Here is a 26687-nt window from a genome sequence, read left to right as displayed (position 1 = left end):
AGACAGCCAGGCTCACACAAGCTTATGCCCCTTGTAAGTCCTCAAAATAGAGTGTTTGTGGTATTTAGGTCTTTTACTGGCCCTCTTCACATGGGTGAATTTCACAATGAAATGTTTTACTTCCCTCAGTAGTTCTGATGGTGCATTCTGCTTTGGATTAAGCTGGTTGTTAAAGGGCTGTTGTCAAGTGATAATAAGGTTTCAAAACATTTTTTGCAAACTAAAGAAAGGAGATCTGAATGCAACTGGCAGCAAATCTGCAGCCGTTACACACATAAATAATTCAACTGAAGTCAATAGGATTCCTCTCGCTTCACCCCTTCATCATTTTGCCTCCCTCAATTTTACTTCTCATTGCCAGAATGGATTTGGGTTCTCCTGTGTGAGGATCAAGTAGAACAATGTGGAGGCCAATTCTGAATTCCTCCCCTCCCATGTAACTCCACTGACTCTAGTGGGGTTAGTCCTGATTTCTCATGATGTTAGTGAGATCAGAAGTGGATCCATACAGCTTTTGAAAACAATAGGCAGTAAAGAAACACTGAAGTTAGCCTTAAGAGTACTTACTTGACTTATCTTCTAAATTCTCTCTAAAGATCCAACAACAACAAAAAGAGAATTAGCAAAAACATATAGCAGAATTAATCCTATTTCTAAGCAAAGCATATCTGTGCCATAAGGATCCTTATGAAGTAGGAGATAGAGTACAAAACCTCACTAGTTGTTTGCCAGAAGTAGCTTCCCAACAGACAGTTTTACAGTGCACTGTATTTATGTGTTCTTGGAACAATATAAGATTTTAATTGGCACACAGATTAATACAAATTTATTTTATAAGCATAGTCTGTAACACGCTCTTCCAACAAGCTGCTCATAATACTAGAATTTAAAGTTGTATTAACATATAAAACATAATAGTTGATGATGGAACTGTAGCAGGGAAAAACTGTTTCTAGTTCCTGGTGCAACCTCCATGTTTTCATTGTATCCCATTGCTGAGCTCATGTAATAAATAGGGAATCTCACAAACTGAGCAAGCTAAGTTTGTTCTTTCTTTAGCACCAAAATAAGGAAAAATTGCTTATCTCTAGAAATATATTAATACAATAGCTATAAATTAGTAGTAAGTAAACTGGTTTTGTTTTATACAATTGCACTTTTAGGCTATGTCTACACTGCAGCACTAATTCGAATTAGCTTAATTCAAATTACAGAAAGCGATTTATAGAAAGTGCTGCAGACTGTCCACACTACAGTGTTTGTGCTGGTTTCTTGCGTCCACACTGGCCAGCCTTAATTCAAATTAGAAAGCAGTGCAATGTGGGAAGCTATCCCACAGTGCAACTAACCATAGAGGCTGTTGTGACAAGTCTCATCATCCCAGGATGCAGCACTGCTTCCCCCACCCTCTTCCCCCACCCCCACACAAACAGGAAAAGGATTTTCATGCTGTTTTTTTAACTCCCCCAGTCACCATTGCTGCAGGCACATGGAGCCAGCTGAACTATGCTCTCATTTTGACCCTGACAAATACATCGCAGCTTATCCTGAATTACTTTAGAACTGTATGCTGTTTGTCTTTTATGCTCCCCCCACTAACCCCTGTATATTGCTTGCCTTTGATTTTGATTCTACAGGTGTCTATAGAATGTAAGATAAATAACGGAGTCAGTTAATATATTAATACAGTGATACAAATGTTTCCATTTCACTGATGGAAAGCATGATATAATGTATCCACATGTAGCACTGTGAATAAACTCTTAAGAAAGCATCAATTTCCATGATTGGCCAATGAAACAATGTAGCAAAGAATTTCCTGTCACTGCTGGCATTTAAAACACAGTAAACAAACTTTAAAGGGCTAAACTTTCAAAGGGACAAATCTTAAAGTGACAAACTGCAAAGGGCTTGCTGGGCAGTTAAAACGCATTCACCACGCGGGGAGGGGGGGGTGAAATTTTCAAACCCTTAAAGGGACAAACTGAAAAGGGCTTGTTGTGTGTGTGTGTGGGGGGGGGGGGGGGGGGGTGATCGCAGCTTGGATTTTAAACCCATTCACTGCAGGAAATGAAGATTTAAATCTTCCCGGTGCTGCTTTGGGGGAAGGTACTGAAATGGGGCATCATGGGATACAGTCTGGAGGCCAATTAATTCGAATTAAGTCCCATTGCGTCCACACTCACACTAATGCAAATTAACTGATGCGCTTCAAGTGCTAATCCACTTGCAGAGGTGGTTTTATTAATTCTATTTTAAAGGCTCCTTAATTCGACTTAAAAATGTGCAAGTGTAGACGTGGGAGTAATTAATTCGAATTAAGGGACTTTAATTCGAATTAAGCCACCAGTGTAGACCAGGCCTTAGTCTCAGACGTATAAACCTAACATTAGTTTACTAATGATGTCACTTGTCAGGTCTTGCTGAGACCAGCAAAAACCCAATAAGGGCCCTGCAAGATGAATAAGTGCCTCTACTTCATGCAGTAATTCTGTGGCAATAGTGTTTACTAAACCCTGCAAATACTTAAATTACTGAACAGATTGTAACTAAAGAGCAATCAGGTATGATGTATAATTGTACTTTTTGGTAAAAGCAACTTAAGAATTTTTTTCTGATCAGGTCAGTATGTTGGTGTGACATAGTTGGAATCTGTCTATATGAATTTATAACTTCCAGTTTGACTTTATGAACTCTCTGTATGATTCCACCCTTACTAATTCTTTCACTTTATGCTGTCATATTAAGATTACTTAAGGGGCTGTTCCTAAGTAAATACCTTCAATAGCTGAATAACCTTGCCCTAGCAGGACAGTGGAGACCACTGGCCAGAGATTACTGACATGGCTCTTATTCATTGTAGCTACTACAAAGGATGTTGAAGGCCACAGCTAGAGCTAGTTGAACATTGATTCATTGAAACCTAAATGTTTTGATGGAAATTTTGTCAGGAAGGTTTCTGGGGTCCAGGATGGAATTTTATGACACACCAGCCTACCTCAGAATAGCCAATACCCCAATAGTTAAGGCACTCACCTAGGATATGGGAGAAAAAGGTTGAAGTCCCTGCTCCAAATCAGGCAGAGCAGTGACTTAAACGAGGTGAGTGCCCTAGCCTCTGGACTATTGGCTATTCTTGGGGAATTCTTTTTCTGTCTCTCTTGCATTCATTCATAAAATATTTTGAAAGGTATCACTTTTGATCTGATGCAGAACAAAAACAAATTTTGAAACCTTGAAATTTTTCATAAAACAGAATTTTTGCTTTCCAGCCAACCCAAGCCACCGCTCATAGAGGACCAGAGACTAGAATAACCCCAGGGGAAGAACAGGAAGAGACAAGATGTAAGAAATGACTGTTAAAAGGAGATTTACTTTAGCAAGGGAGGCCAGAACCAGAAGACAAGGCTGAATAGGAAGAGAAGGAGTGTCAAAGAATCCTGGAATCCCTGAAGGACATTGATTAATACCTAGAGAGCTCTCAGGAGGGATGAGTAAAATGAGGGAAGGTCTTGTGTGCAGCTATTTGTTGTTTTAGATCTGAAGATCTCTTGTGATTTTTGTCTATGAGTAAAGACTAAGGAATGGACCCAGGAGGCTTAAAAGCATGTGGGAACCAAAGGTTGGGTCCAGTACAACAGCCTGGTTTCTGACCACAAAAGGGAGATTAAACAGAACTATAACATTTGGTTGCTGGGGATTTTTTTTAAATAGCCACAAGTACACTATTTTTTTTTAATAAATGAAGTGATCATTTCAATCTTCCTTTGTTATACAGTGTATAAAACAAAATATGTCTTCTCTTACCGGCTATGAGTGATACATTCCACTGCATTTTCTGTCCTTAATCCATTTGAGGTACGCTGTTAACAGAAAGCAAATATAGAACAATGCTGTTTAACTGCAGCGGACATACAAGGAAATCTGAACTAGTAAAGGCAAATTCTAGTAACACTTTGCTGCCATAAAACGTTAAGTGTAAAATTTTCAAAAGTGCTTAAGTAACTTAGGAGCCTAGGTCCCATTGACTTTCAGTGAGATCTTGTTTCCTAAATCACTTAAGCACTTCTGAAAATGTTACCCTACAATTCTGAAGCCTACACTGATTATTTGTATATGAGGGTGATGAGAAAAAATCATTAAGAGTTCAGTCCTAAAAGGTACTGAGCAATTTGGTCCTGATCCACTAAAACATATAAACATGTGCTTAAAAGCTACTCTTTGTGTAGTCTTGTTGACATCAATGGAACAATTCGTGTTTTGATGGCTCTGGGCCAGATTGCTCAGTGTCTTGTATGGTCGAGATCTAGATCTTTCTGTCAGATGCTATCCATACAGTAAAGCATTTAAAATCCAGACTCTCCTAGATTTAAATGTGCAGTGAGCAAGCTCAAGGCATATGCATCACTTAAGTCCCATGGGCAGCCCTCGTGCAGTGTTCTATATATGAGTGAACTTCACCCACAGTTAAAAATCTGACCAGTGTTGCCAACTTTCACAATTATATCGCAAGTCATGTGATAGGTGATGTTTTTCTTAAAGCCCCAGATCCTGGAGTCATGTAACTATGTGAGAATCTCAGTTTTCATTTAATTACCTAAATAAATAAAATTTTATTTATTTAGTTAAGTTCCTAGCCCTCATAGGCATAGAGAAAAGCTTGAAAATCTGACCTGAATACAACCTAAAGTCACAAAAAACAAAAAATAAATTAAAACCCCCACATTTTTAAAAGAAAATCTCATGGTTTTTAGGCCAATGTCATGATTTGGTGGAGGGGGGGAAAGACTCATTAATTTTGAACAGTTGGGGTTATAATCAGTTATAATTTTTCATCCACATGAGCCTCTGTCTGCTTTCAGTCTGAATGCCTTTTATTTTACATTAAGTGGAAACAGCAAAAGAATATCAGTAAAGCTTCATGAGAAAGCATAGTGTTTGTAGCCTCTGTAGAACACTACCTGTGAACTGAACACAAAATGGCTGCTTACTTTTACAAACAACAGATTTCTATAAATTAAAAGGTGTAGTACACAGAAAACAAAGGCACAACAGTTATACAGTAATAGATACCACACTTTTCTTCCACTGTGTTTTTTTAATTTCTTGCGAGAGATTTCTGTGACACACAGTAGCAAAGGAGAGAGCCATAATTACCTCAGTGATTATTACTTCCACATTAACATTTGAAGGAATAGCCAGATCAGGTTGGAAGTGCTTTGCTATTGCAATCAGAAGATATAATGTGCTCAGTAAGTCCTTCTGGAAGATAGCTATTTCATGTAAAGAAAGCAAATTATAAGTAATGTGCAAACTCATTACAGCCTAATAGTAATTCTTTGCATTCCCATTGTGCCCTCCACCTGAGAAAATCCTAGTGCTTCACAAATAAAAATGAAATATGCCTCCAAATACCCTTGTGAGGTAGGGAAGATTTTACCCATTTAATAGCTGTGGAAGTGAGGCACAGACAGATTAAAGTGACCTGCTCAGGGTCAATTAGGAAGTTTGCAGTGAGACACAGGAGAAGTGGGTTCAGTTCCTGGCTAAAGTTCAGTGCCTTAACCCCAAGATCATCCTTCCTTTGGCAGCATCTTCTTAGCCCAGTAAAACCCCAGAACAATATATTTTATGAGATAATTTCCCTGCATTTTATTCTGCACGTACAATCAACACTCCATTTCAGTTGGCTCTCTTCAGGTTGTAAACACTGGGCCACGGCTTCCAAAATAACTTCAAGTTTACGTTTCTGTTTTTTTTCTGTCAGTGCAATCTTCTCAACATCCAGTTTGAGAGATCCTAGTTTTTCTGAGAGGGAGAAGAGTTAAAAAAAAAAAAAAAAAAAAACATGGTTGTGTTTTAACAGCGCTGTAGAAACAATACAAAATCATAGCAGAAGTACCAAAATATTCTTGATGTAAGTGTTCAGCATAAATTATATAACACAGACCCGAACCCTGCAACTGGATTTGAATAGATACACCCATGGATTCATGAAAAATCTCAATGAAGTCAATAAGGCACCGTATATGCAGGATTGGGCCATAGATTGCAGAATGACTTTTAGCTACAAGCAGTCCACACTCTGCGTTTCACCAGTGGAAACTGGAGGAATCCAGTGAGTGAATCTGTCCTATAGATTGGTGTGTGTGCTAAGCACATAGGGGTTCATATAAAAAGGAAAATCTCAGGCTTAGTACACACTTACCAGGAAATTCGGCGGCAGTCAATGGGAGTTACACAAGCTACGTAGAGCAGCTAGTGTAACTCTCATTGACTTACTAAATCCTCTTCTGTGTGCTGTCTCCACTACGCCACGCTGACAGGAAATGCATTCCCGTCGACGCAGCACTACACCTTTTGAGGAGGTGGTTTATTTAAATCGACTTCCGGATCGATTGAACAGGTCTTCACTGCCACTCAATTGATGCAGATAGAACAATCTGACAGTGGCGAATTTGCTGCTGTCAGTGTGTACATACCCTTAGCTCATAGATGTGACAACACCTCCCCATATTATAAAAGTAAACCAATCCTATTCATGGGCCTGATACCACCACCATGATTTATCAATTTGATCAATCAGCACCAGCAGATTAGGTGAGACCCACTCCAGTTGAAGTCAAAGTAGACTAGAGAAGAGGGTAAAGGCAGCCATAATTAGAGGGAATGGTAGACTGTAACTTTAGCTGGGCATTGATTCAAGAAGCCAACCTTCAGCTAGCATAAATTGATTCAGCTCCATTGAAGTGAACATAGCCACGCTGATTTACAGCAGCTGAAGTTCTGGCATGAGAGCTCAGACTATGCTTTTATAAAAAATATAAAATTTAAACAGAAAAAAATGGTAATTGTCGAGCTGATTCCAGCTAGTGTTTATGGTAATATCATAAATCATACTCATTGTCATGGTTTATAATGTCATCAGCACCTCTTGGAGGTGTTATAACCTCAGACTTCAAAGTTAACCTTTTTACTCTCTATAGAAACAATGGAATAAAAGGACTTTCCAAGAAGTGGGGCGGAAGGGGAGGTCAAGCATTTGTTCAGGATTGCAATAACCACATATGGTTCACAGTGCAGTGTACTTCTCTATTTAGTCAGAAAGGCATTAATAGTAAGATACTGGCAAGCAAAGCTGTACTTACAGTTCAGTGTGTTTGTTTTTTGTTTCATCTCTGAGCTTCTGCACAGAAGAGCATGCAAAAAGAGTTTTTGGGGAGCAAAGCTCAAAAAAGCGACTTACCCAAGAGATGATGAAGTATCAGCCCATCAAATAGGTCTTCTTCCAGGCTTTTTACTACTATGTGTTCCTGTTGCAGGGTTGTGTTAATCCAATCTATCAAGCACTGCAGGGAAAAAATCAAACAGTCAACAATGATATCCCTGTTGTTAGAACAGAAAGTGGGAAAATAAATGGTGACATTTAACCATCACAAGAGTGCACCTTCCTCTCCATATCCTAGTTCCATCTTTTATTTTGTTTTCATTCTCTATGGATTTTCTCCTTTATTATATTTCAGTCTTCTCTCTCACAATCACTGTGCCCCCATCTTCTCTTTCCAACTTTCTTCTCTCCATTTTCATTCTCTCCCCACTTCCTCCTCATCCACTTTATTTTCATTTCATCTCACTGAATGGCATAAACACATTATAGCGTAACATTACACCTCTTTATGTGAGAAAAGGAGGTGCTCGCACTGTTGGTGTCCCCTCTACTGGGGTTGATGGAATGTGTTTCAGCACTTCAGAATATTAAATGCCAAAAAGGTAGAATTTATCCAGTGCAGAAAGCCAGTGAAAACCACAGGTGAATGTATGTTACAAGTCTGCTTGTGTGCCTGATTCACAGAGAATATTAGTCGGTTACAGCCCAACTACAGAGATTTGGCTCTTTAGCTCAAGCGATGACAGCTCATGTTTTTCGTTCTGGAGGTCCCCAGTTCTATGGTCTATGCTCATGTCTGTCCCAATTAAACCATACTTGGAGGGCTTAACTGGTGTATTAGCTTTGTGCTGGTTCTCTGTGCAGGCTGAGTAATCCTGAATAATCCTATTTTTCTTTCATTAGACTGTTCCACAGGCTGCAAAGTTCCAGTCCATATTGTTACTCTGCAGCCATGCTTCTCAAAGAAAAGTATACAAAAGAAAAGTTCAAAACACTCTGAGATGTTTGTAACTTCACAAGACACTAAAAAAACCTCTCTGCTCTACACTATGAGCTCTCAAAATGTGTGTAATGCACATTTAAAACCAAGAGATACCAGGATTCCACTCAGTGAACTGTGGTTATCCTCACTTAATGCCTGGAGTTCAAGTTCTGATGATGCATTGAATTTGTGTAGTTTGAACTGACAAGCTGAGGGCAGTGGCATAAGCTGTTGAGCCGCATTGCTGAAAACTGAGTTGCAAGCTTCCTTGTTCATCTGTCTTATCTTTTAACTGCCATCTCCCTAGCCTACAGCTTGGCAACATTGCCTGACCTCTAGCTACCAGGGTATCCCTGGGCAGCAGGACAAAGAAGTGTATCTGAAACTGCAGGAGCAAAGAACAGGTAGGGAAAAGAAAAAAGTATAATTGAAGCAGAAGTTTGCTACTCACTTCTTCTTGCTTTAAGCACTTCACATTTTACCTGTACTTTAATATTCAGTACCAGTGAGGTGACCCATCTTGCAGCTTAGATTTCCTTGCCCCCAAAAGACACCCTCATGAGAACACTCAGTTGAATCAGGAAATTAATGTAATATTTTCCACAAGTGAGTTTCTTTGCTTCTCTAATGAAGCCTTTGAAGATACTCTCATGTCTCCTATTATAATCTCCTCTTTAAAAGCTTTGTGTCAGAGCTGTGAACTTTCCAGATAGGGAGGACAATCCCTGCCACTCCTTGATATGCTCAAAGATGTTGTTGATGAGCAACACAAAGCGTTCTTTTTCCCCTGACCAGTGAGGAAACAGTCAGTCAAACTCATGTTTCATGCTTTTGTAATCATAAATGGGGTAAACAGCAAAGCTCACCGGAATCACAGACTAAAGAAATCCTTTATTTTGGCAATTTGTGAAGAATGAATTCAGTATTGTTAGTGGACCATATGATTCCTTCTTGCTATACTATCTCTCAAATTCTTTCTTTTATTAAAATATGGTAATGTAAAAACCTGTTGCAAGAATTAAATCCTTCATGAACTGATTGAGAGCTCATTAGGTTTGAGGAAACATATAATATAGATACACACAAACATATGGTTATGGCTTTGTGAATATGATATATACATTTACATAAACATTCAAAGGCAATTTGTAAAATACCTGTCAGTTTTAATATCTCCATAACTGTGAAAGGTGCTTGTGTGCCTCCAAATGAGATCTGCCATGTTACTTACATTGCCGTTTTCTTAACAATGAATTATCTCCTGGATGTTTGGGGCTCAAAAGTTACCCAGCTGGACACCTTGGGCGTGGCTCAGAAAAAACGCCAAAGTTCTCAAATGCTAGGACTACATTCCCCTTCACACCAAACAGCAAAGTCTGGTTTTTTCTGAGTTAAGCATCTGAGGCTTGATTCTGCCAGGTGCTGAGCACTCAGGCACTGATCCAGCAAATCACCTGGACGCACATGTGTACCTCTAAGCCTGTGTGTAGTCCAGTTGATGTCAATGGGACTACTCATGTGCTTATGTACTTTGCTGGACCGGGGCCAAAGTGCTCAGCACCTCATATGACGGAGCCTGAATACACAGCATTTAAAAACAACAAGGGTTTACATGTAAATAATAACTTAGTAAAAGAAATTATACCATTTGTAGTTCTACCAATTTAGGCGTATTGCGGGAGGTAGGGTTTATGAATTTCCTCTTTTCTCCTATAAATAAAAGTGAACAATATCCATTACAATTCTCTGTTGTGACTAATTCAGGTTTTCTATAACAACTGCCATCAGTTCAATATTACCCCATTTTACTAATTACAGCATGAAAAAGTATTGCTATTTGTAATTTTATAGATTCCCTCTGAGGGAGAAAATGGCATATCAGATCATTACAATTGCCTGTTGGAAATCATATTTCCAGGGAATTCAGATCAATGAGACCTAAGGGACACTTTCTAAAAACAAACAAAAATACAATTTGGTTTGGTTCTTTTGTGTGAAATGTAAGCCTCATTTAGAGGATTAGCTGGAATTTGCATTGACTCTTCATAACCCGCCTATGTAGAGCTGTATACCAAATTCCATGCAAAAGGATGACTTACTTACGCTTGATTAAACCTGGGAACAGTGTTGTAAAGCAAGTGAGATTCATTTGAACTGAAAACTTTCTTTCTTTCTTTTTTTTTTCCTTTCTTTTCTTTTCTTTTTTTTTTTTTTTTGGTTGTTTGGGTCCCCCCTCTCTAGTTCTTCATGACTGGGTCCTAAAACACATACCTTGAATGTCATTCTTAAGTGGCAACTGATTAAGAGCAGTGGACTGTGCAAAACCACTGAGAAAGTCTGGCTCCATTGTATTATTTTTTGCTCCTGGAAAATTGAAAAAAAAAAACATTTTCAAAATGTGCTAGAGCAAAGTAAATAGTAATGAGGGAATAAGCACCAAATGAAATTATTTCTTTCAGCAACTTTGAAGTGTTTATGGATGACTTACTTTTAAACATTCAACAACATATATTTAAGTGACTTTAAAATTAAAATGAAGTTAATCAGGTTCTTTTCTCTGTTTTTTCCTTTAGAAGCATAGCATTACAGTATTAAAAAATGTTTTAACTCCAGTCAGTTCTGCTTAATCTGAATTAGATCAACAAAATCCTATTTCAGTTCAGATGATAAATCCTTCAGCAAGAGACATCAAGGGTACAAGCTTTAAAAGAGGTCAGTACTTAACTCTTTGGGATGAATAAACCGAGAATATATCAGATATAGAAGACTGTATGTATTTTAAAAGGCAGTTAAAAAAAGTGCAAGCTTTGACGTTATTTCCCTTCCCGACCATTGCCATCCTCAAATAAAATGGGAATGACAACACACAAAGGAGAAGAGACCAAAGTATCTTGGCAACATAGAGAGGACAAGAAAGGGATTTTTCAAAAATGGATAGGAACAGTGCGAGAGGGCAGGAAATGCCAAAGTGGGGGTGGATTGGATAGGAGCAAAGAGGGACAAAAACGTCTATAACCTAGTGGACACTAGAGAACATTTCCCTACAGCACCTGGAATTGTACCCTTCAAAATCTTAAACGTATCAGGGAGAGCAGAAGAATAAGTTTGCATACACAACCTTAATCCTGGCATTTCCTAACTTTAGAGTGCTTGACTTTGCAACCTTAACATTCTTTTAACATAGGGTATTTTATATATAGTATCAAAGCCTGAGAAAGCTAGGCTTGCTTGGTCAGGAATGGTAAAGAGTTACAGGAGATTTAGAATTTTAAGATTTTTGAAGAGTATAGTTAAAAACTGAGCAGTGTCTCTTTATTTTGTCCTACAATACAAGAACAAGGGGCTACCTTAATACATTAATGGTAAGTAAATTCAAATTCACTATGGCAGGAAATCAATCACATATTGTAGCTGGATATTAAGGGGTTGGATAATAACTCTTGTAATTACAGTAGGCAAGCTAAAAAATAGGAATATTAAAATCTTATGCTCCAGTGTACAAGATGACTATCTGCAGGAATCAGAAAGGACTACAACTTGCACCAACCTCCAGACATATATAAGCATTATTGCTTATTATTTAGACTTATAGACTTTAAGGTCAGAAGGGACCATCATGATCATCTAGCCTGACCTGCACATTGCAGGCCTCAAAGCCTCACCGCCCACTCTTGTAATAGACCCCTAACCTCTGGCTGAGTTATTGAAGTCCTCAAATCATGATTTAATTATTTCAAGTTACAGAGAATCCACCATTTACAGTTGTCTGAGATTGGGGCTACATCATGCTGGATTCTGTACAAACACATAGCAAGAGCCAGTTTCTGCCCCAGCAATCTTACAATCTAAACAGACAAAGGGCAGGAAGGGAAACAGCACTGCACAGCTAATCAGGTGCATGCTGGAAGTGACGGCCACAGTTCACCATCCTCTGAAGCATCAAATCTTAGCTATTGCTGGAGCCAGTATACCAGATGTCACAGATAAATAATCTCTCCAGTATTATTAATGCTATGTTCCTATGGCCTAATGGATAGAGCACTGCACAGGGACTCCGCACTGCCACAGGCCTGCTTTGGGCAAGTCACTTCCCTCCACCCCTCTCAGTTTCCCCATCTGTAAAATGGGAGTAACAATATTGACCTCTTTTATAGAGCATTTTGGTATCTGTGGATGAAAAGTGCTGTACAAGAGCTAGGTATTATGATGAGGAAACACATTTCCCTCTTACTAAAAAAAAAGTTCCAAGTCCCAAAAAAATGGGGGAAGAAGTACATTTAAAGGGAAGTGAGGCACCTCTTGTTAAACATTCACCCTGTGAGAACAGGAAAGCAGAATAATCCATAGGTGAGAGATCCACTGCAATTGTTATTGCACATCTGACATGGAAGACCTCTGATGTATTGTCTCTTGCTTTGACAGCTTGAAGTTCCAAACAGCATTGTGAGGGTCCCTTTAGAATCTAACTCACATATTTATCAGAGGCTCCAATACAAGGAAAGTATATTAAGAGCATTTGTTGTATTTTAGTACAGCCTTTGATGCTTCTGTTTTAAACATAGGCTTGGAGAGCCAATACTAGCAGAAAACTATGATTATATATTTTTACACATCAGTCTTGTACAACACAATAGACACAAGATTCACAAAGCTGCTGTGGGGAAAGTATTTCATCACTATGGTCGCAAAACCAAATGAAGCTCTAAATATGTAGTTGGCAAGAATAAAATAATTATGAAAAATGGAGCCTTTTACTGCCTGCGGAAGAGTAACAACTGTGCTATTTGAGGAACAGTGGACCAAGGGAAATGAAAAATATAATTAATATAGGGGAAGATTTTCATATGCACTAGTGGCAGTTAGACACCTAACTTGAAAGCCAATGGGGGTTTGGTGGCTAACTGCCACTTTTGCCTTTAAAAATCTCTCATAACAGTTTGTACACTAGCTGTAATTCATACCCTATAGTGCCTCAGTTTTGCTGTACCCCTTACCTGTTATATCGGTCACCCTTCCTTTAATACGTATGTTGGAAAATAACTTGGACTGTCAACAATTATGCTTTGCGCTAATAAGAAGTTAGTAACTAAAACCATCCATGGGATATTGCGGGGGGGTCCCAAAAATCAGAGGCCACCATTGAAAGTCTGGACTTTGGCATCTCAGTTTCCCCATCTGTGACATGAAGAGAGCTACGCCTACCTCCAAGTGGTTGTGTGGGGATTCATTCGATGAGGGCTAGAGAGAGGTTTACTCAGCCCATAGCAAGGTGCAGCAGGTAGCCCAGGCTCGGACTGGAGACTGAATTGTGACTCAATCACCATTCAGTTCCTGCTCCCCCAGTCTGGCTCCCGTGAGGGAAGTAAGCTGCTTTAATGGGATGCCAGCTGTAAATTACTTCCCCCTCTGCACTGGGTCAGCAGTGCTGACTGGCAACTACAGGCGAGACTCTGCCCATTTCCTGTCCTGGCCTGTCCATGTGCACAGGAAAGGAGGGTGTGTTTGGGGGTGGGGGAGGAGGTAGTGGCTCCAATGAGGTTGCTCTCCCTGATGAGTTGTGGCCCACCATATGACTAACCCACCCGGAGGAGTGAGGAAGTGCCCGACACCCCTTTACTTGGCTGCATGGGCATGTAGGGCGAGCCACGATCTTGCCCTAATTATTCATGAAGCATATAAAGCATTCAGGATATAAAGGGACTATATTCATCAGTAGGTATAACATTGTAATATTAATCAATGTATTGATGGCTGCTATCTTGGTTGATACGGTATGTATATTGAGAAATGTCCCATTACTTCTAGGGATAATATTGATATGGAGTTGTTTCAAGCCTTTATTTTACAGCAAAAATAGGTTGTTGGGCAACGTCTGGCAAGTGACCCAGCACTGCATAGCCAGCCCAGTGGAAACCTAGATTCTAGATTAGAATTTGCTACAACCCTCCATAGGTGCTGGAACGTAGCTTGAAATGGGTTCCATCATATACAGGGTTTACAGTTTGGACCAATGGCTTTCAGCACCCCCACAATAAAAAATGTTCCAGCAGCCCTGCAACACTCTCCCTCACAGTCTCTTCACCTCAGCTTCACCCCATTTCTGCCCTTCATACTCTCATCTTCACCCGTGGCCTGTCACCCTCATCTCCACTACAGTGGCCCCTCCCCCTTCGTTTTTCTTTCCATTTAGCATATTTCCTTCTACCTAAACCCACAAAAGTGGGGGGAAATCACATCACTTACATGACATTTACCATCATCATACTGTTCACTCTGCTTGTATATTCTACCCTTTCCCCCTCCCTGTGTCTGTCTTGTCTATTAGATTGTTAGCTTTTAAGAGCAGGGATTATCTGCTACTCTGTACAGTGCCTAGCATCATGGGGTCCCATTTGTTTGATGGTCCTTAGGCATTACCACAATAAATTGATAATAATTATATTATTTTTGCCACTCTGTCCCTTCCCAAGCCAACAGGGGTTGAGAAGGCTATGGGACCTGGCTACTGGGAACCTTGACTCCTCTAATTTATTAAGGAGCTGTTTTGACAAGCCGAAAAACCTTGAGGATCTCATACAAATTTATGACTTAAGCTGGCAAGATGCTGAGTTCCGACTGCTATAGGAGTTGGAGATCTCCGCATGTCACAGGAAGAACTTAGAACCGTGCAAAAACAGGCCTTGACATAAATAAAACCCTTAAGGCTCAACGCAAGGGCCTGCTTAGCAACTGAGAACTGAGGCCTCAGAATTTCATAGGCGCATTAGTTATTATTAAATTGGATTCTGGATCCAGGCCCCAAGTTACACTCTAATGAAAAGCTCAAAAACTTGATACAGTAAGTTTCAGTTTCACAAACCCCCCAGGATGTTTGTACACATCCCAGACAACTGCCTGCTTAAAGTTTATATATTGCACAAACATCATGGGGGAACATGACTGTGTTCGGAATCCCTTTTTCTATTTCAGTTCCTTAATTGTGGGAGAAGTATTAAGACTTGGAGTCTGTCATGCAGGCCTGCTGCAACGGGGCGCTGCTGACCATCTTTTCTATTTTTCTTTTCACTTCTTTTGCTCTCAGGCTATTTTCTCCGGCCTTGTATCCATGTATGCATTATTTACTGGTACATGGAGAACACCGGTTGGAATGAGACAATTGCTTGCATATTGATTGCAACAGTACTATGTGCTGGAATTTTTAAATCATATTGGCCTTACCCATGACTCTTGTAGCAAAATGGCATCATTTGGTTCTGCGTTCTCTGTTACCGAGACAAAATCATAAATTTAGAGCTTGAGACAGGCAGAAGCTATTTATTTATTTTTCTGCATTCTGCTGGGGGTGATCAATTCATCAGCTTTTAGCTGGGTCAAGAGTTGCTAGAATATTCCACGCTGCAATGCAACAGTTCTTTTATTGCCAAAAATAACAGATAAGATGGTTCTGATGGTAAAACAACTGTTTTCTATTAACAGTTCAAATCACCTAACTTTTCCTCTACTGTCCCTTCACAATCTGGTTCCCCCAATTTCATTGAGATATTAAATATATTTTACTGTCATAATGCTACCGTAATTATAATCTACTACAGAATATACATGAAACACTTACTTTTGCAGATGAGGCCACCAAGAAATTGGAAGTGATTTATTTACTGTTGGAAAAAGCCAAAAGCGGTATTCCACATATGCTCAAAAATAGCCCAAGCCCAAGAAAAGGCTTTCTAATCTGAAAAAATGAAACCTGCATGTGCCAGGAGTCAATCAATCCACCTAATTTTATACTGTTGCCCTTACCAGCGATGAGAAAAATAAGCAAGGAACAAAAAGAAAGATTAGTTCTTTGCACTCAGCTTAGAACAACCCCTTCCTTCCTTCCTCATTTTGCACTGTGGTTTTCAAGAGAAGGTTTGCTTGTTAGCAACAGGAAAGAGACAGCTTTATGCCTTGGTTTTAGCCAATATAATCACTTTGCGTATGAACTTATAAAAGAACTGACACCATGTCTTTTTTAATAACTAGGTGTCCCACGAGAGGTCTTTTCAAGGCAAGGTCATGGGAAAGGTGTATGAAACCTATCGGAGTATGACGTTTTGGGCAGCTTTGTGTTGAAATTGCCGCTTTCCATTCAAGTCAGCTTGCAGATTATTAAGAGGCACAAAAGGCAAGTTGCACATAAGAACTATGTGATGTTTTAAAAACAAAACCACAATTCTGGTCAGAACCCTAACGCCAGCAAATATGGCCTCTACTAGCATATATAACAACTGTATTGCAACTGCAGTAAATATGCTTCCAAATTCTGTAGGTGTGACACTGGCTGCATTTCTCATTTCGCCCTTTCCCCCTGAGTGAAATATGAAGAAATCAAAAGTATTAGGAAGTTGTTGCCAGTCTGTACTGCAGTACTACATGACACCTGCTAGGCTACATCCTTGGGGCAACACAGAATGTGTATTTTCCTTGCTTAGTAGAAAAGTCACATGCACCACTCACTTTCTCCAGGCTCTTCTTCCAAACAGCGATTATAATTTTTTTTTTTTTTTTTTTACTCCCATAGAGAAGGCAAGCAAGCCTGAGACCTGCAGCCCTCTGCAACTCCACAGAATGAGACAGCAAGCAGCTATGGTGCTCACTCACTCATAAAGTCACCTTATTGTAATGGTATTAAGAAATTGGACTCCCTATGTTTAACTCTCTATCCTACACAATAAGTGGTTATTCTGCACAGAAGTTGACTAAGCTGAATGGAATATTATAACCAAGTCAAAATGGAACAGAGATCCCCAGTCAATGAACCCTTCGATATTAACAGTTCAGCATGGTATGCTTGATCTTTGGGCCACCACGGTAAACTTGGGTTGTTCCCTCGCAGACACACTTGGAGAGCAGGGAGAAAGGTCAAATCAAAAGCTCAAAACAAAGATATCTGTCTTACCAATCTAACAGCAAGTGTCATGGCCCTGGCACTAACTAAGATGGAAGTATAAAAAGAATTAAGCAAAAGAGATGAAGCGGTGAGCAAAAGAAGAGAGATAGAGACAAGGATATTCAGTGTTGCTGTTGGCACCTTTAGATAAACTGACGTCAGTGGTGGTGGTGAAGTTTGAGGGAGGGGAATGTGTCTGTAATCAGTAGGTTTTAAACTGCTGTATAGATGGGGACCTGATTTTTCAAATGTATTTAGGTATCTAAAGATGCAGATAGCTGCCCACTAGGATTTTCAAAAGTGTGTAAGCAGACTAGAGGCTTCATTGGCACTTACACTTCTTGAAAGGCTCACTAGGCACCTATCTGCATCTTTAGACACCTACATACCTTTGAAACCCTGGCCCATAGATGCTGAAGAGCCATTGAAAGTAAACTAGAGGTAGCTCTTAAGTCACTTTTGAAAATGGGACTCAGGTGCATTTAAAAAATTCAGTCAACGTTATGTGCTCTTTTAAATATTGGTATTTTACTGAAAGGGAAAATTGTGGTCATACTGCACAGAACACTGCATGTCTAGTGTAAGAAGTATACGTGAGCGATTCAATACTTTTCTTTATAAAGAAAAAAAGGTTTTCTTTAGGGTATCATATTTAGATTTTCTCCTAGTCTAATTAACATTTAAAAATATCGAAATGGTCTTACCAATGGGGAAAGCCTATTAGGTCATATCCAACCTGCTGCCAATGCATGATGATTCCCTGAAGTATATTAAAGTGGTTAGTCCAATTTAATTTTCTGCATCATAAGCAATAAGGCATCCCTCACTTCCTTTGGGAGATTATTTCACAGCCTAATGGGCCTCACTCTGATATCATACACCATAATATTTAGGCTAAATTTTCCTTTTTTTTAAATTTCACATTCTTACTCCAAGTTATAGCCCCCAGGCACTACACAATTTCTCACCATACATCCCGTCAGACAACAGTAGATGATTGCCATAGCTCTCCCACATATGCTCACTTATCATTCAACCAAACTGAGTGGGATTTGTTGTCTAAACCCTTTCTCTCATTAACTTCTGCATTCAGAGTCCTTTTTGTTACTGTTTCCCAATTCCCCTCCAATTTGCCCCATATCTCTTTCTACTGATAAGATGCCCTGATCTAAGTATAATAGTCTAAGTGGTGTGTGATGGTGTGTCCACACCACACAAGTCCTGAGCTGGTTAATAAGGGTCAGAAGGAGCCAATTAACCTTAGATACTGCACCTGGAGGGGAATCAGGGCTTGATAGGGCCTAATGGCAGATGAAGCAGAGCTGGGGGAGGAGCTGGGATAGCATCATAAAGACAGGAAGTGAGCATAGGAAAGGGATACAGGCAGGAGATCTGTAGTTGCTACTTAGAGTGAAAAGGTGTTGGCCTGGGACAAGGTGGCGATCCAGGGAGCAAGTATGTCCTGTGCTGGACATTCAGAATAGGCCTAGCAGGTATGGGGATTGGTGGAAGCTCTGGGGTTAACCCCAGAGATAGGCAAGGAGATGGGGGCGGAAATAGCCCAAGGACACTGCAAAAGAGTCTGAGACTGAGCAGACCTCGGTTGCTAGTCATAAGGTTCCTGGGCTGGAACTCAGAGTGGCAGGCAGACCTGGGTTTCCCTACCAGCCACTGGCAAAATGGTGCTGGAGTTGGAATAGAAGACTGCCTGTGAGAATATGTACAGCTTATCTGGGCGGATTTCATTACTCTGGAAGGGTGGAGGGGAAGACTATATAGTGACTGGCTGGAGGGCTGAATCATAAAGTGGAAGCATTCCAAGTCATGGAGGGGGAAGGACAAGAGCAGAGAGAGAGCAACTGATGCAAAACTAATTCCCAGACCCAGGCAGAAGGAGACACACCTGCAGTGAGTGGACCCCTTCCTATGCTGTCCTGCCAGTGTCATACCCCAGCTCTGTTTTTTTACAGCCTGTGCAAATGAATATCTCATCGACAGCTTGGTAAACAGGCAGAATTCATTAAATGCATTCATCATTCATGTCCTTCCTTTTATTATGACTTCATTCATTAAGCAGGGAAAATAAGATCAAGAAAACTGTGATCATCATTTATTTATTAGAATAAATACAGTTGTCACAAACCATGCAATAAGTTCCACAACATTCCTGCTATGACTTTAGAAAACATAAGATTGCATTGTAATTTGCTTACAGTACACTACTTTTACACTCTCACTAAGCCAGACTTGTCCAAGGTATGACAACAAGTGCAGTCTCTCATCTGCAAGGTTTTTTTTAATTTTGTTTTGATTTTTTAGTAACAGAAATGGAGTGAACATTGTTAAAAAATATTAGAAAAATTCTTAAAATACATTAATACACAAAGCACTGGGTTTCTGGGGAGGGGGGGGAGAAAGTTCTGTAAATCTTTACATTGATGTATACTCTGCCTTTGTTGCTTTGCAGTCTTGTGAAATATTAGGACTCAGCTGACCATAGCTCAGGCCTCTTCTGAGCCATACAGCCAATGGTAATACTGAGTCCTAATGAGTTCCAGTTGTAATACAACTGGCTGGAACTGAATGGTGCAGGCATCTGCAGTTCTGCTGATGACTCTACAAGGCACGTTACATTGGCTGCTTTTACCGTATCTCATTAACCATATATAAATGTGGACGCTTGAATGTGGGGCATGTAGTGCTCCACTATGCAGCGGGCCTCAGAATTCCCTTGTCTTTTTTACCCACCTTTACACTGAGGCAGAATTCAAAAACTCCAGTAGCACAAACAAAATACTATCCATCTTGTTCTTTGGCACTGATTGGGGGGGAGAGGCTATATATTAAGCTTTAAAAACAAAACATATTAGCCCATTACAACCCCCAAGTGAACAATGTGATAGACTAGGCATGAAATAAACAATTTTAGGTGGTGGGGAGCTATATCAAGATGATCCTGTTTTAAAACCGATTGCTTTTGGAAAAGCCCTGCTTAAGTTAAAAGCACCCTGTCAGCAATTTGCCCATGTCATAAAAACTAAAAGTCTCAAACCTGCAGTCCCCTGTTCACAGGAGCACTAATATAAGGACTGCAGACAGAGTATAATTTCTCACAGTGCAAGAGCCGGGTCCTCTGCATCCCAGCAAATGGCCAGTGCAGTCCTTAAATGGGCAAAGTTTGGTGCCCCTCTCTTAAAGATGACCTGCAAAGTTTTTTAAATTGGTGTTGTGCCTCTTCATTGCTTCTTTATGATGAAGATAGCTGCTCTTACCCCTTTTCCTAGCACCACCCTAAACATTTTACTTTTACTGCTTGTTTTTTAACATTGGAAATATCGGGAATGTCAAATCTGGGCTTCTCTGGAGGATTCCTGGAGCATTGCAGGCAATGGAAGGCATTGGCCCTCACACCTGAACTGCAGGGATGATGAATTTTTAACAGACTTTTTATTTCTCAACTATTCCCTGAGAAAGTATTCCTTACCTAATAGCCCAGTGGTTACAGCACTCACATGAGATGAGAGAGACCAGGTTAAGTTCAAATCACCACTCTGCCTGACCTGGAGTGGGGGCTTGAAGTCAGGTCTCCCAACTCCTAGTGTAGCACTAATTGCTGGGCTATAGGGTTTTCTAAGGTGGGGATCTCAATCCTTCCTAATGAAGCTGTTCCACGTCCTATACAATATTAAAGCAGGAATTTAGGCACCTACAGAATTAGACAGCAGGTGGAGCAGGGGGTTGAGGATCTAAATTTTGGATTTAGGTGCCTAAAGTATCAGTTTGGCACCTAAATTTCTTTGTGAATCTAGTCCTTAGGATCTAATTCACTGGTTCTTCAGTCACCATAGCATCTTCCATGGTAGATGTGACCTGAATTTCTAACGGAAACAAGTAGAAACCTCTTCCCATTTTTTTTTTTTTTTTTTTGGACAACAGCCCCCTTAGGCCACTCTTATTCAGCATAAAGAAACCCAAAAAAAGTGTTTTCTCCTTTTGCAAGTCACTGCTAAAGTGTCAAGTTGAGAGACAAAAATATTAAGGAAGGGAAAAATATCTTCTGTACAATTACACCACAGTTCACATAGCACAGTAAGGGGACATATGTTTCCTCTTGGTCTTTTAATGCTGAAGTGTAAATTCAGTCCTGGTGTAAGCAGATGTATTTCATTTGTAGTCAATGAGAGATGGGCCTCTGCTTACAACAGGACTGAACTTGGCCCAGATAATGCAGTAACACTGTCTTCCTTGATAGGTCGCTCTGTTAAATGCTTTACATAAAACCTGGCGGCCCATATAATATGACTAATGTGATAAATATAAAGCAATAATATAGTGGTTTTGAATTTCTCCTCCACGTTCTGAGGGAAGGAATGCGATAAAACATATAGCCCACAAATAACTTACTTTAGGATGATAATACTATTTCTTTTAATAGCCCTGCCCATAACCTGCTCACACAAATCACATCCTCGCATTGCCTTCTTTGTACTTTTAACTACATCTATTGCATTGTTGGACGCATAGATAGGTCTGTACAATCAGGTGAAGTCCATCAAGTACTGTGACAAGGTAGATACATTCAAAGGGTCTAGTCTTTTCTCAAGCAGAACTCCCATAGACCTCACTGGGAGTTTTGCCTAAGGGTTACAGCACTGGGTCCAGCGTTCATAGCAGTAGCAAAGTATCATTAGGGATGATGGGATGAAGTCGACTCATCACAGCATCACTGAAAGGAAACATATTATTTTCAGCCCTAGGATTGCATCCCCAAGCTCAGTGCAGACCAGTGTGTTTGACACTGCTGGACACTGTATGGAGGCGTATAACCCAGGAAGCAGAGGCAAAACCTTAGTGAAAAACAACCTGGCTCCATTTTATTTTTAAGACAAAACCTGTAGTTCTGTTTCCAAACTTTGGGCTCTACAATGCTATAACTGCCATTGACTTCAATGAGAGCAGGAGCAGGTGCTTCAGCTTTTCCACATGAAAGTAAAGGCCAACCTTGCACCTCTAAGCAATCAAACTCTTATTCCCCCTGCTCATTCTACAAAGGGTTTTAAAAAGAATGAATATATCCAGCCTATCCATACTGACCAGCTCCTGACCGAGCTGATCCGGCCTGCACCCATGAACAGATTAAGCAATCATTCCATTTCTAGGCTGACTGTGCGTAAACATCAAGTGGCGATAATACTGGGTGGCACGAGGTTAACATGAAAGGTAGAAAAAGTCCTGAAGTTTTCAGGTGGTGTCCTTGGAAACAAATACAACAACACACTGAACGGAAAACATGCCGTTGCTAAATAAATTATAATGCAAGGGTCTGGTTTTGTATTTCTAACACTCAAGCCTAGTGTATCCTCCGACACCAATGGTAACCAAGTGGTTTACAAAAGAAAGTATATTAAGGCATTGCCCCATCAAGAAGGGTTAAAGTTTTCCCTGCTTATTCAAGTAGCTAGTAGTATATTTCTTTATCAACAGAACAAGAAAACTGGTTGACCTTAGCAAAGAGACCCGCCAGATTCTCAGAGCAAAGATGTAAAAACGATAATATTTCAAAAGAGAGCTACATAAAACACACAGAGTATTTTCAGTGGGCATGTCACGCCAAAGAGTTACATAGAGATAGTGTTAACAGAAGGAGGAATGCCATCATGCAGCATGGAATATAGTGTAAGGCACAAAGGGAACACAGAGGGTGTTGTTTTTCCTTTTTTCTCCCCTAAGGAGGTTGTGTGGATTAACCTCTCAGCAGCTTCCAGGATCACTCGACATTCTTGTACTTTGTGAACAGGTTGTATAAAACCCTGAGGGTAGACTTCAGATCCAAGTTAACAACATCTGTGGAAGAAAAGGAGAAATTCTTAGGTTGCTTTTGTGTTTCCTCTGAATGGAACAAAGTGTCTTCTGATCTGTGAACTCAAAAGAATAAAAAATTAAATCAAATTTAACAAAACCAGATCCAGTTCCCTTGGATCGCATCATACGAAGGACTTCAAGAAACCTTAGCCATTACTTTAGTCACTGATATTTTTAAACTTCTCTCTGGGGTGGAGGGGAAGGAACCACCATCCCTCCCTGATCTACAGTTTATCACAGGATGAAGGGTGCTTCTGTCTCAGACCTGATATCTCATGGAAAAACTTGGAAAAATACTCCATGTTAGATACCCTGTCACAGCTTTAACAATTTCTAGTGAGTTTCTACCAGGGACATTGCTAGCCCGGGGTCCAGAGTGGGGGTGTAAGCCCAAATTATATACTTCATGGGAGGTTCTGAACCCACCATTTCTAGACCCTCTGCAATGACTTGCTATGCAGCAAGCAAGGCTTAAACGCCAGCAATCCCCTCTCACTGTGCTGGAGTGTGGGTACATTTTCATTAGAGCAAAGAAGGGAAGAGCACACCAACAGTTACAGCCCACCATAACAACAGGCCTTCCTCCATCCTTCACCTTTGCAAGCTCCAAACTTAACGCTCAGGGGCTTGGTATTCTCCCACCTCAGATGGGGAACAGAGAGCTTCTCTCTTTGCTCTCCCTGTTAACACATTAACACACACAGGAAGCACTACAGAGAAGTAGATTCCAAAGGCTGCCAGGGGAAGGTACAGCACAGATTGCCCTTAAAAGACTGAAGAGAGGATCTCCCAACATAGGCAGCACAGGAGAAGGGAAAAGCAGCAGGTAAAGATGTGGGAAAGGGAGGGGACAGGAGAGAAAAGCAGGGGGAACAGGAAGAGGGAGAAAGCGAGGAAAAGCAGTGCAGATGGAAGAAGAGGAAGAAGGAGAGGGCAAAAAAGAAAAAAATCCCCAACAACAAAACCCCTTCCCAAAAAAATGACATGTGAGAGAAGAACAATAAAGAGCAAAGACGAGAGAAGACAGAGTTATCTGAGCTGGGGAAACCAATCTGAGGTGCAAACCACAGCCGATTTGGAAAAATCATTTCCCATGACACCCTCTCACACCTGCTTCACTCTTCAGATGACAATCCACAAGCGCCCCCACCCCGTGTACACCTCACACCAAATTTTCAGCCTCCTCTCACCCTCTCTTCCTTCGTCTGTTATTGTGCACAGGTATGTGAAAAGAGGCTCTTGGTCTCACTTGGTTAACGTACGGATTGAAGACATGAGAATGGCAGTGGCTGAAGAGCCCCACAGAGAGGACAGAGTGAACAGACTTCCCCACCCTGCCCTGCCATCGTGCCTGACCTGAAATGCACTCTCATTCGGTCGGAGGGATATTCATTCTCCATGAACACATGCTTCTCGGCCTCCATGACAGGACGGCCAACTGGCTCTCAATTAGCGCCACTTCAGGGGCAAGATTTGTGCTTTGCGTGCTTCTTTGAGAAGAAATTAGCTATTTTACGTGAGCCTCTGAACAACTACCAGCGTTACTAATGACTTGCAGCCTCTATCAGCTTGGCCAGATTTGAAGTAGTGACTCAGAAGTGAAAAGTTACATATCCAATTACCAGTTTCCAGAGCCATGCAATCCCCCCATGCTGTCCTCTCTTCCTGACACTTGGACGTGTGCATAAGCATAAGTAGGCGAAGGCCTAAAGAAAGAAAGAGCTTACCTGCACAAAAAATGACCACTATCATAAAGCATGTAAGAAGAGGCATGTAGTTTCAGCAGAAGGGTTTCTGTATATCAAAGGTTTCCAGAAGGCGTAGGAAGCTGTTTAACGCCACAGCATCCCCAGCAGCACAACACTCCCAAATGGCCTGGGAATATGTTCTGAGCAACATCTCTAGCTGCCTCAGAGACTGATTTAAATGTGAATTTAGCCGTAAGGAGCAATGTGCTTCTTACCAGCCACCTCATCCACAATCAGCAAGCCAAGTGGAATCTTTGGTGTGGGCCAGGGAAATTTACTGGCAGATTCAATCCAGTGGTGCTGGCAGCCAACTTGACGTGCCAATGCCAAATGCATAGCTCTGGCAGTGCAGCGTGACCTTACAGCTCGCCTAAGTGGCTAGCTGAGGATACTGTGGTGTGGGCAATCCCCAACTGGCATAGAGCCTGCATAGCCAACTCTACAGCATCCAGCCAACACAGAGAGTGATCCAAAGGAGGGAAGGGTGGCCAGAAAGCATGGCACTCCACCAACCCCCAGTAAGTCCACCACAGGCAGCTGAAAATTAGAGCTGCTCTGACCTCTGCCTGAGACAAATCAGCCTCCAGCAGCCCAGTGGCTTGGGGGAGCATGAAGGTGACATAAAGCCCCTTTCTACTGCTGAACCAAGCACAGCTCAGCCAGAGCCAAGGATCAAGGACTACATCTCCAGGTGCCCAATACCAAGATTAGTTGTCTCTGTTCTTTGTTTTAGTACCTCGTCTGCAAGACAAGTGAACGGTGCAGTTTATTTGCGATCATTGCTTTACAGGTGAAATAAAATGGGATGATTGTTTTTTAAGGTGGCAGGTAGTTCTCCGCCTTTAGGAACTCTCCAGGTATCTGCACCATCTCCCATTGCTTTATCTCTTCCCTTCCCTCCTATTCTCAAGGTCCTGCCTCCCAGAGACCTCCTTTGAACACTAGCTGGGTCTCCTTTCTGAGTCTCTGCCACCACTTCTGCCACAGCTGGTGGGAGGCGATGGGGAAGGAATTATGACATGGTGCTCACTCCTCCTGCTTAAAAGGAATAAACCCGAGTCTTTTACTTGATAATGTAATGTAATGCTTCATAGAATTTAAGATCAGAAGGGTCTATGATCATCTAGTCTGACTTCCTATATAACATAGGCCAGACAACTTCCCCATGTAATTCCTGGATTCAGCTTAATAACTTGTGACTGAACTAGAATATATCATTTAGAAATACATCAATTTTTAATGTAATGCCTTCAAGTGATGGAGAATCCCCCTTGTCTTTTGATCATTCATTCTAGTGGTTAATTACTCTCACTTATAAAATGTACGCCTTATCTCCAGTTTAATTTTTCTCACTTTCAAAGAACTTCCAGTCATCGCATCTTGTTAAACCTTTGTCTGCTAGATTAAAAAAATAACATAATATCAGATATATCCTCACTGCAGAGGTAATTTTAGGCCATGATGAGAAGCACCGACAAGAGGGACATGCCCAAGAAAAAGCATAATCTCAGTCTTCCGCTTCTTCTAAGAGGACATTTGTGCAGTCAAAACCCAGCCAATGCTAACTGACCGAATGCAAACAAAAGGAGGCAATAAATCATAAAAATAGCTTACAATCGAGTTTAAATTAATGACACTTCTACAGCCTATCAAAATCTCTTTGGGGGAGAATAAAGCAGCCCACTAAAATCCACTCAGCTTTAATAACTTGGGGACAAATTTTGCTTTCAGTTGTGTCTACTGTATTTAATGGATGTAACAGAAGCCAGAATTTGGCCTGTAATTTGTGCAGTGTTGTATACGACCTCCAAGATGATTTTTTATATTTTATTGGAGTGGAAGGGAGTGGTGCAGGATATACTAAAATATTAAATTGGACAATAGACCTGTCTCTTGTGAATACTGCAGAAAGCTCTTCCACTGTAAAGTGGTGTTACAGTGCCCCACCCCCAGAAAATCCTACAACAAATAATTACAAAACTTTACTACACAAGTCAA

General features: G+C 40.7%; 2 protein-coding genes across 6 annotated transcripts in view; both read right to left on the bottom strand.

Annotated features, from left to right (window-relative positions):
• The window catches only part of PARVG (parvin gamma), a 35810-nt gene extending 19835 nt beyond the window's left edge, over positions 1 to 15975 (bottom strand). For 3 of the 4 annotated variants that reach the window (XM_067558985.1, XM_067558989.1, XM_067558988.1), the window contains exons 1-9: positions 15763 to 15975; positions 15369 to 15412; positions 10422 to 10514; positions 9796 to 9860; positions 7247 to 7349; positions 5668 to 5808; positions 5158 to 5273; positions 3808 to 3863; positions 568 to 590 (exon numbers count right to left, since the gene is read on the bottom strand). In XM_067558985.1, coding sequence (XP_067415086.1) covers positions 568 to 590; positions 3808 to 3863; positions 5158 to 5273; positions 5668 to 5808; positions 7247 to 7349; positions 9796 to 9860; positions 10422 to 10514; positions 15369 to 15372 — 601 coding nt within the window. In that variant the 5' untranslated portion in view covers positions 15373 to 15412; positions 15763 to 15975. The remainder of the gene's footprint in view (positions 1 to 567; positions 591 to 3807; positions 3864 to 5157; positions 5274 to 5667; positions 5809 to 7246; positions 7350 to 9795; positions 9861 to 10421; positions 10515 to 15368; positions 15413 to 15762) is intronic. The other variant, XM_067558987.1, reaches the window with a different exon arrangement.
• A 3199-nt stretch (positions 15976 to 19174) lies between these two features.
• Positions 19175 to 26687, bottom strand: part of PARVB (parvin beta) — a 92485-nt gene continuing 84972 nt past the window's right edge. For both annotated transcript variants that reach the window (XM_067559341.1, XM_067559342.1), the window contains exon 13: positions 19175 to 22923. In XM_067559341.1, the coding sequence (XP_067415442.1) occupies positions 22847 to 22923 (77 nt within the window). In that variant the 3' untranslated portion in view covers positions 19175 to 22846. The remainder of the gene's footprint in view (positions 22924 to 26687) is intronic.

The sequence above is a fragment of the Emydura macquarii genome, unplaced genomic scaffold (genome assembly GCF_026122565.2).
Source record: "Emydura macquarii macquarii isolate MOO-44397 ecotype Brisbane River unplaced genomic scaffold, CSIRO-AGI_Emac_v2 contig_2205, whole genome shotgun sequence".
NCBI lineage: Eukaryota > Metazoa > Chordata > Testudines > Chelidae > Emydura > Emydura macquarii.
The sequence above is the reverse complement of the archived record's forward strand: the minus strand, read 5'-3'. Positions and strand labels throughout refer to the sequence as shown.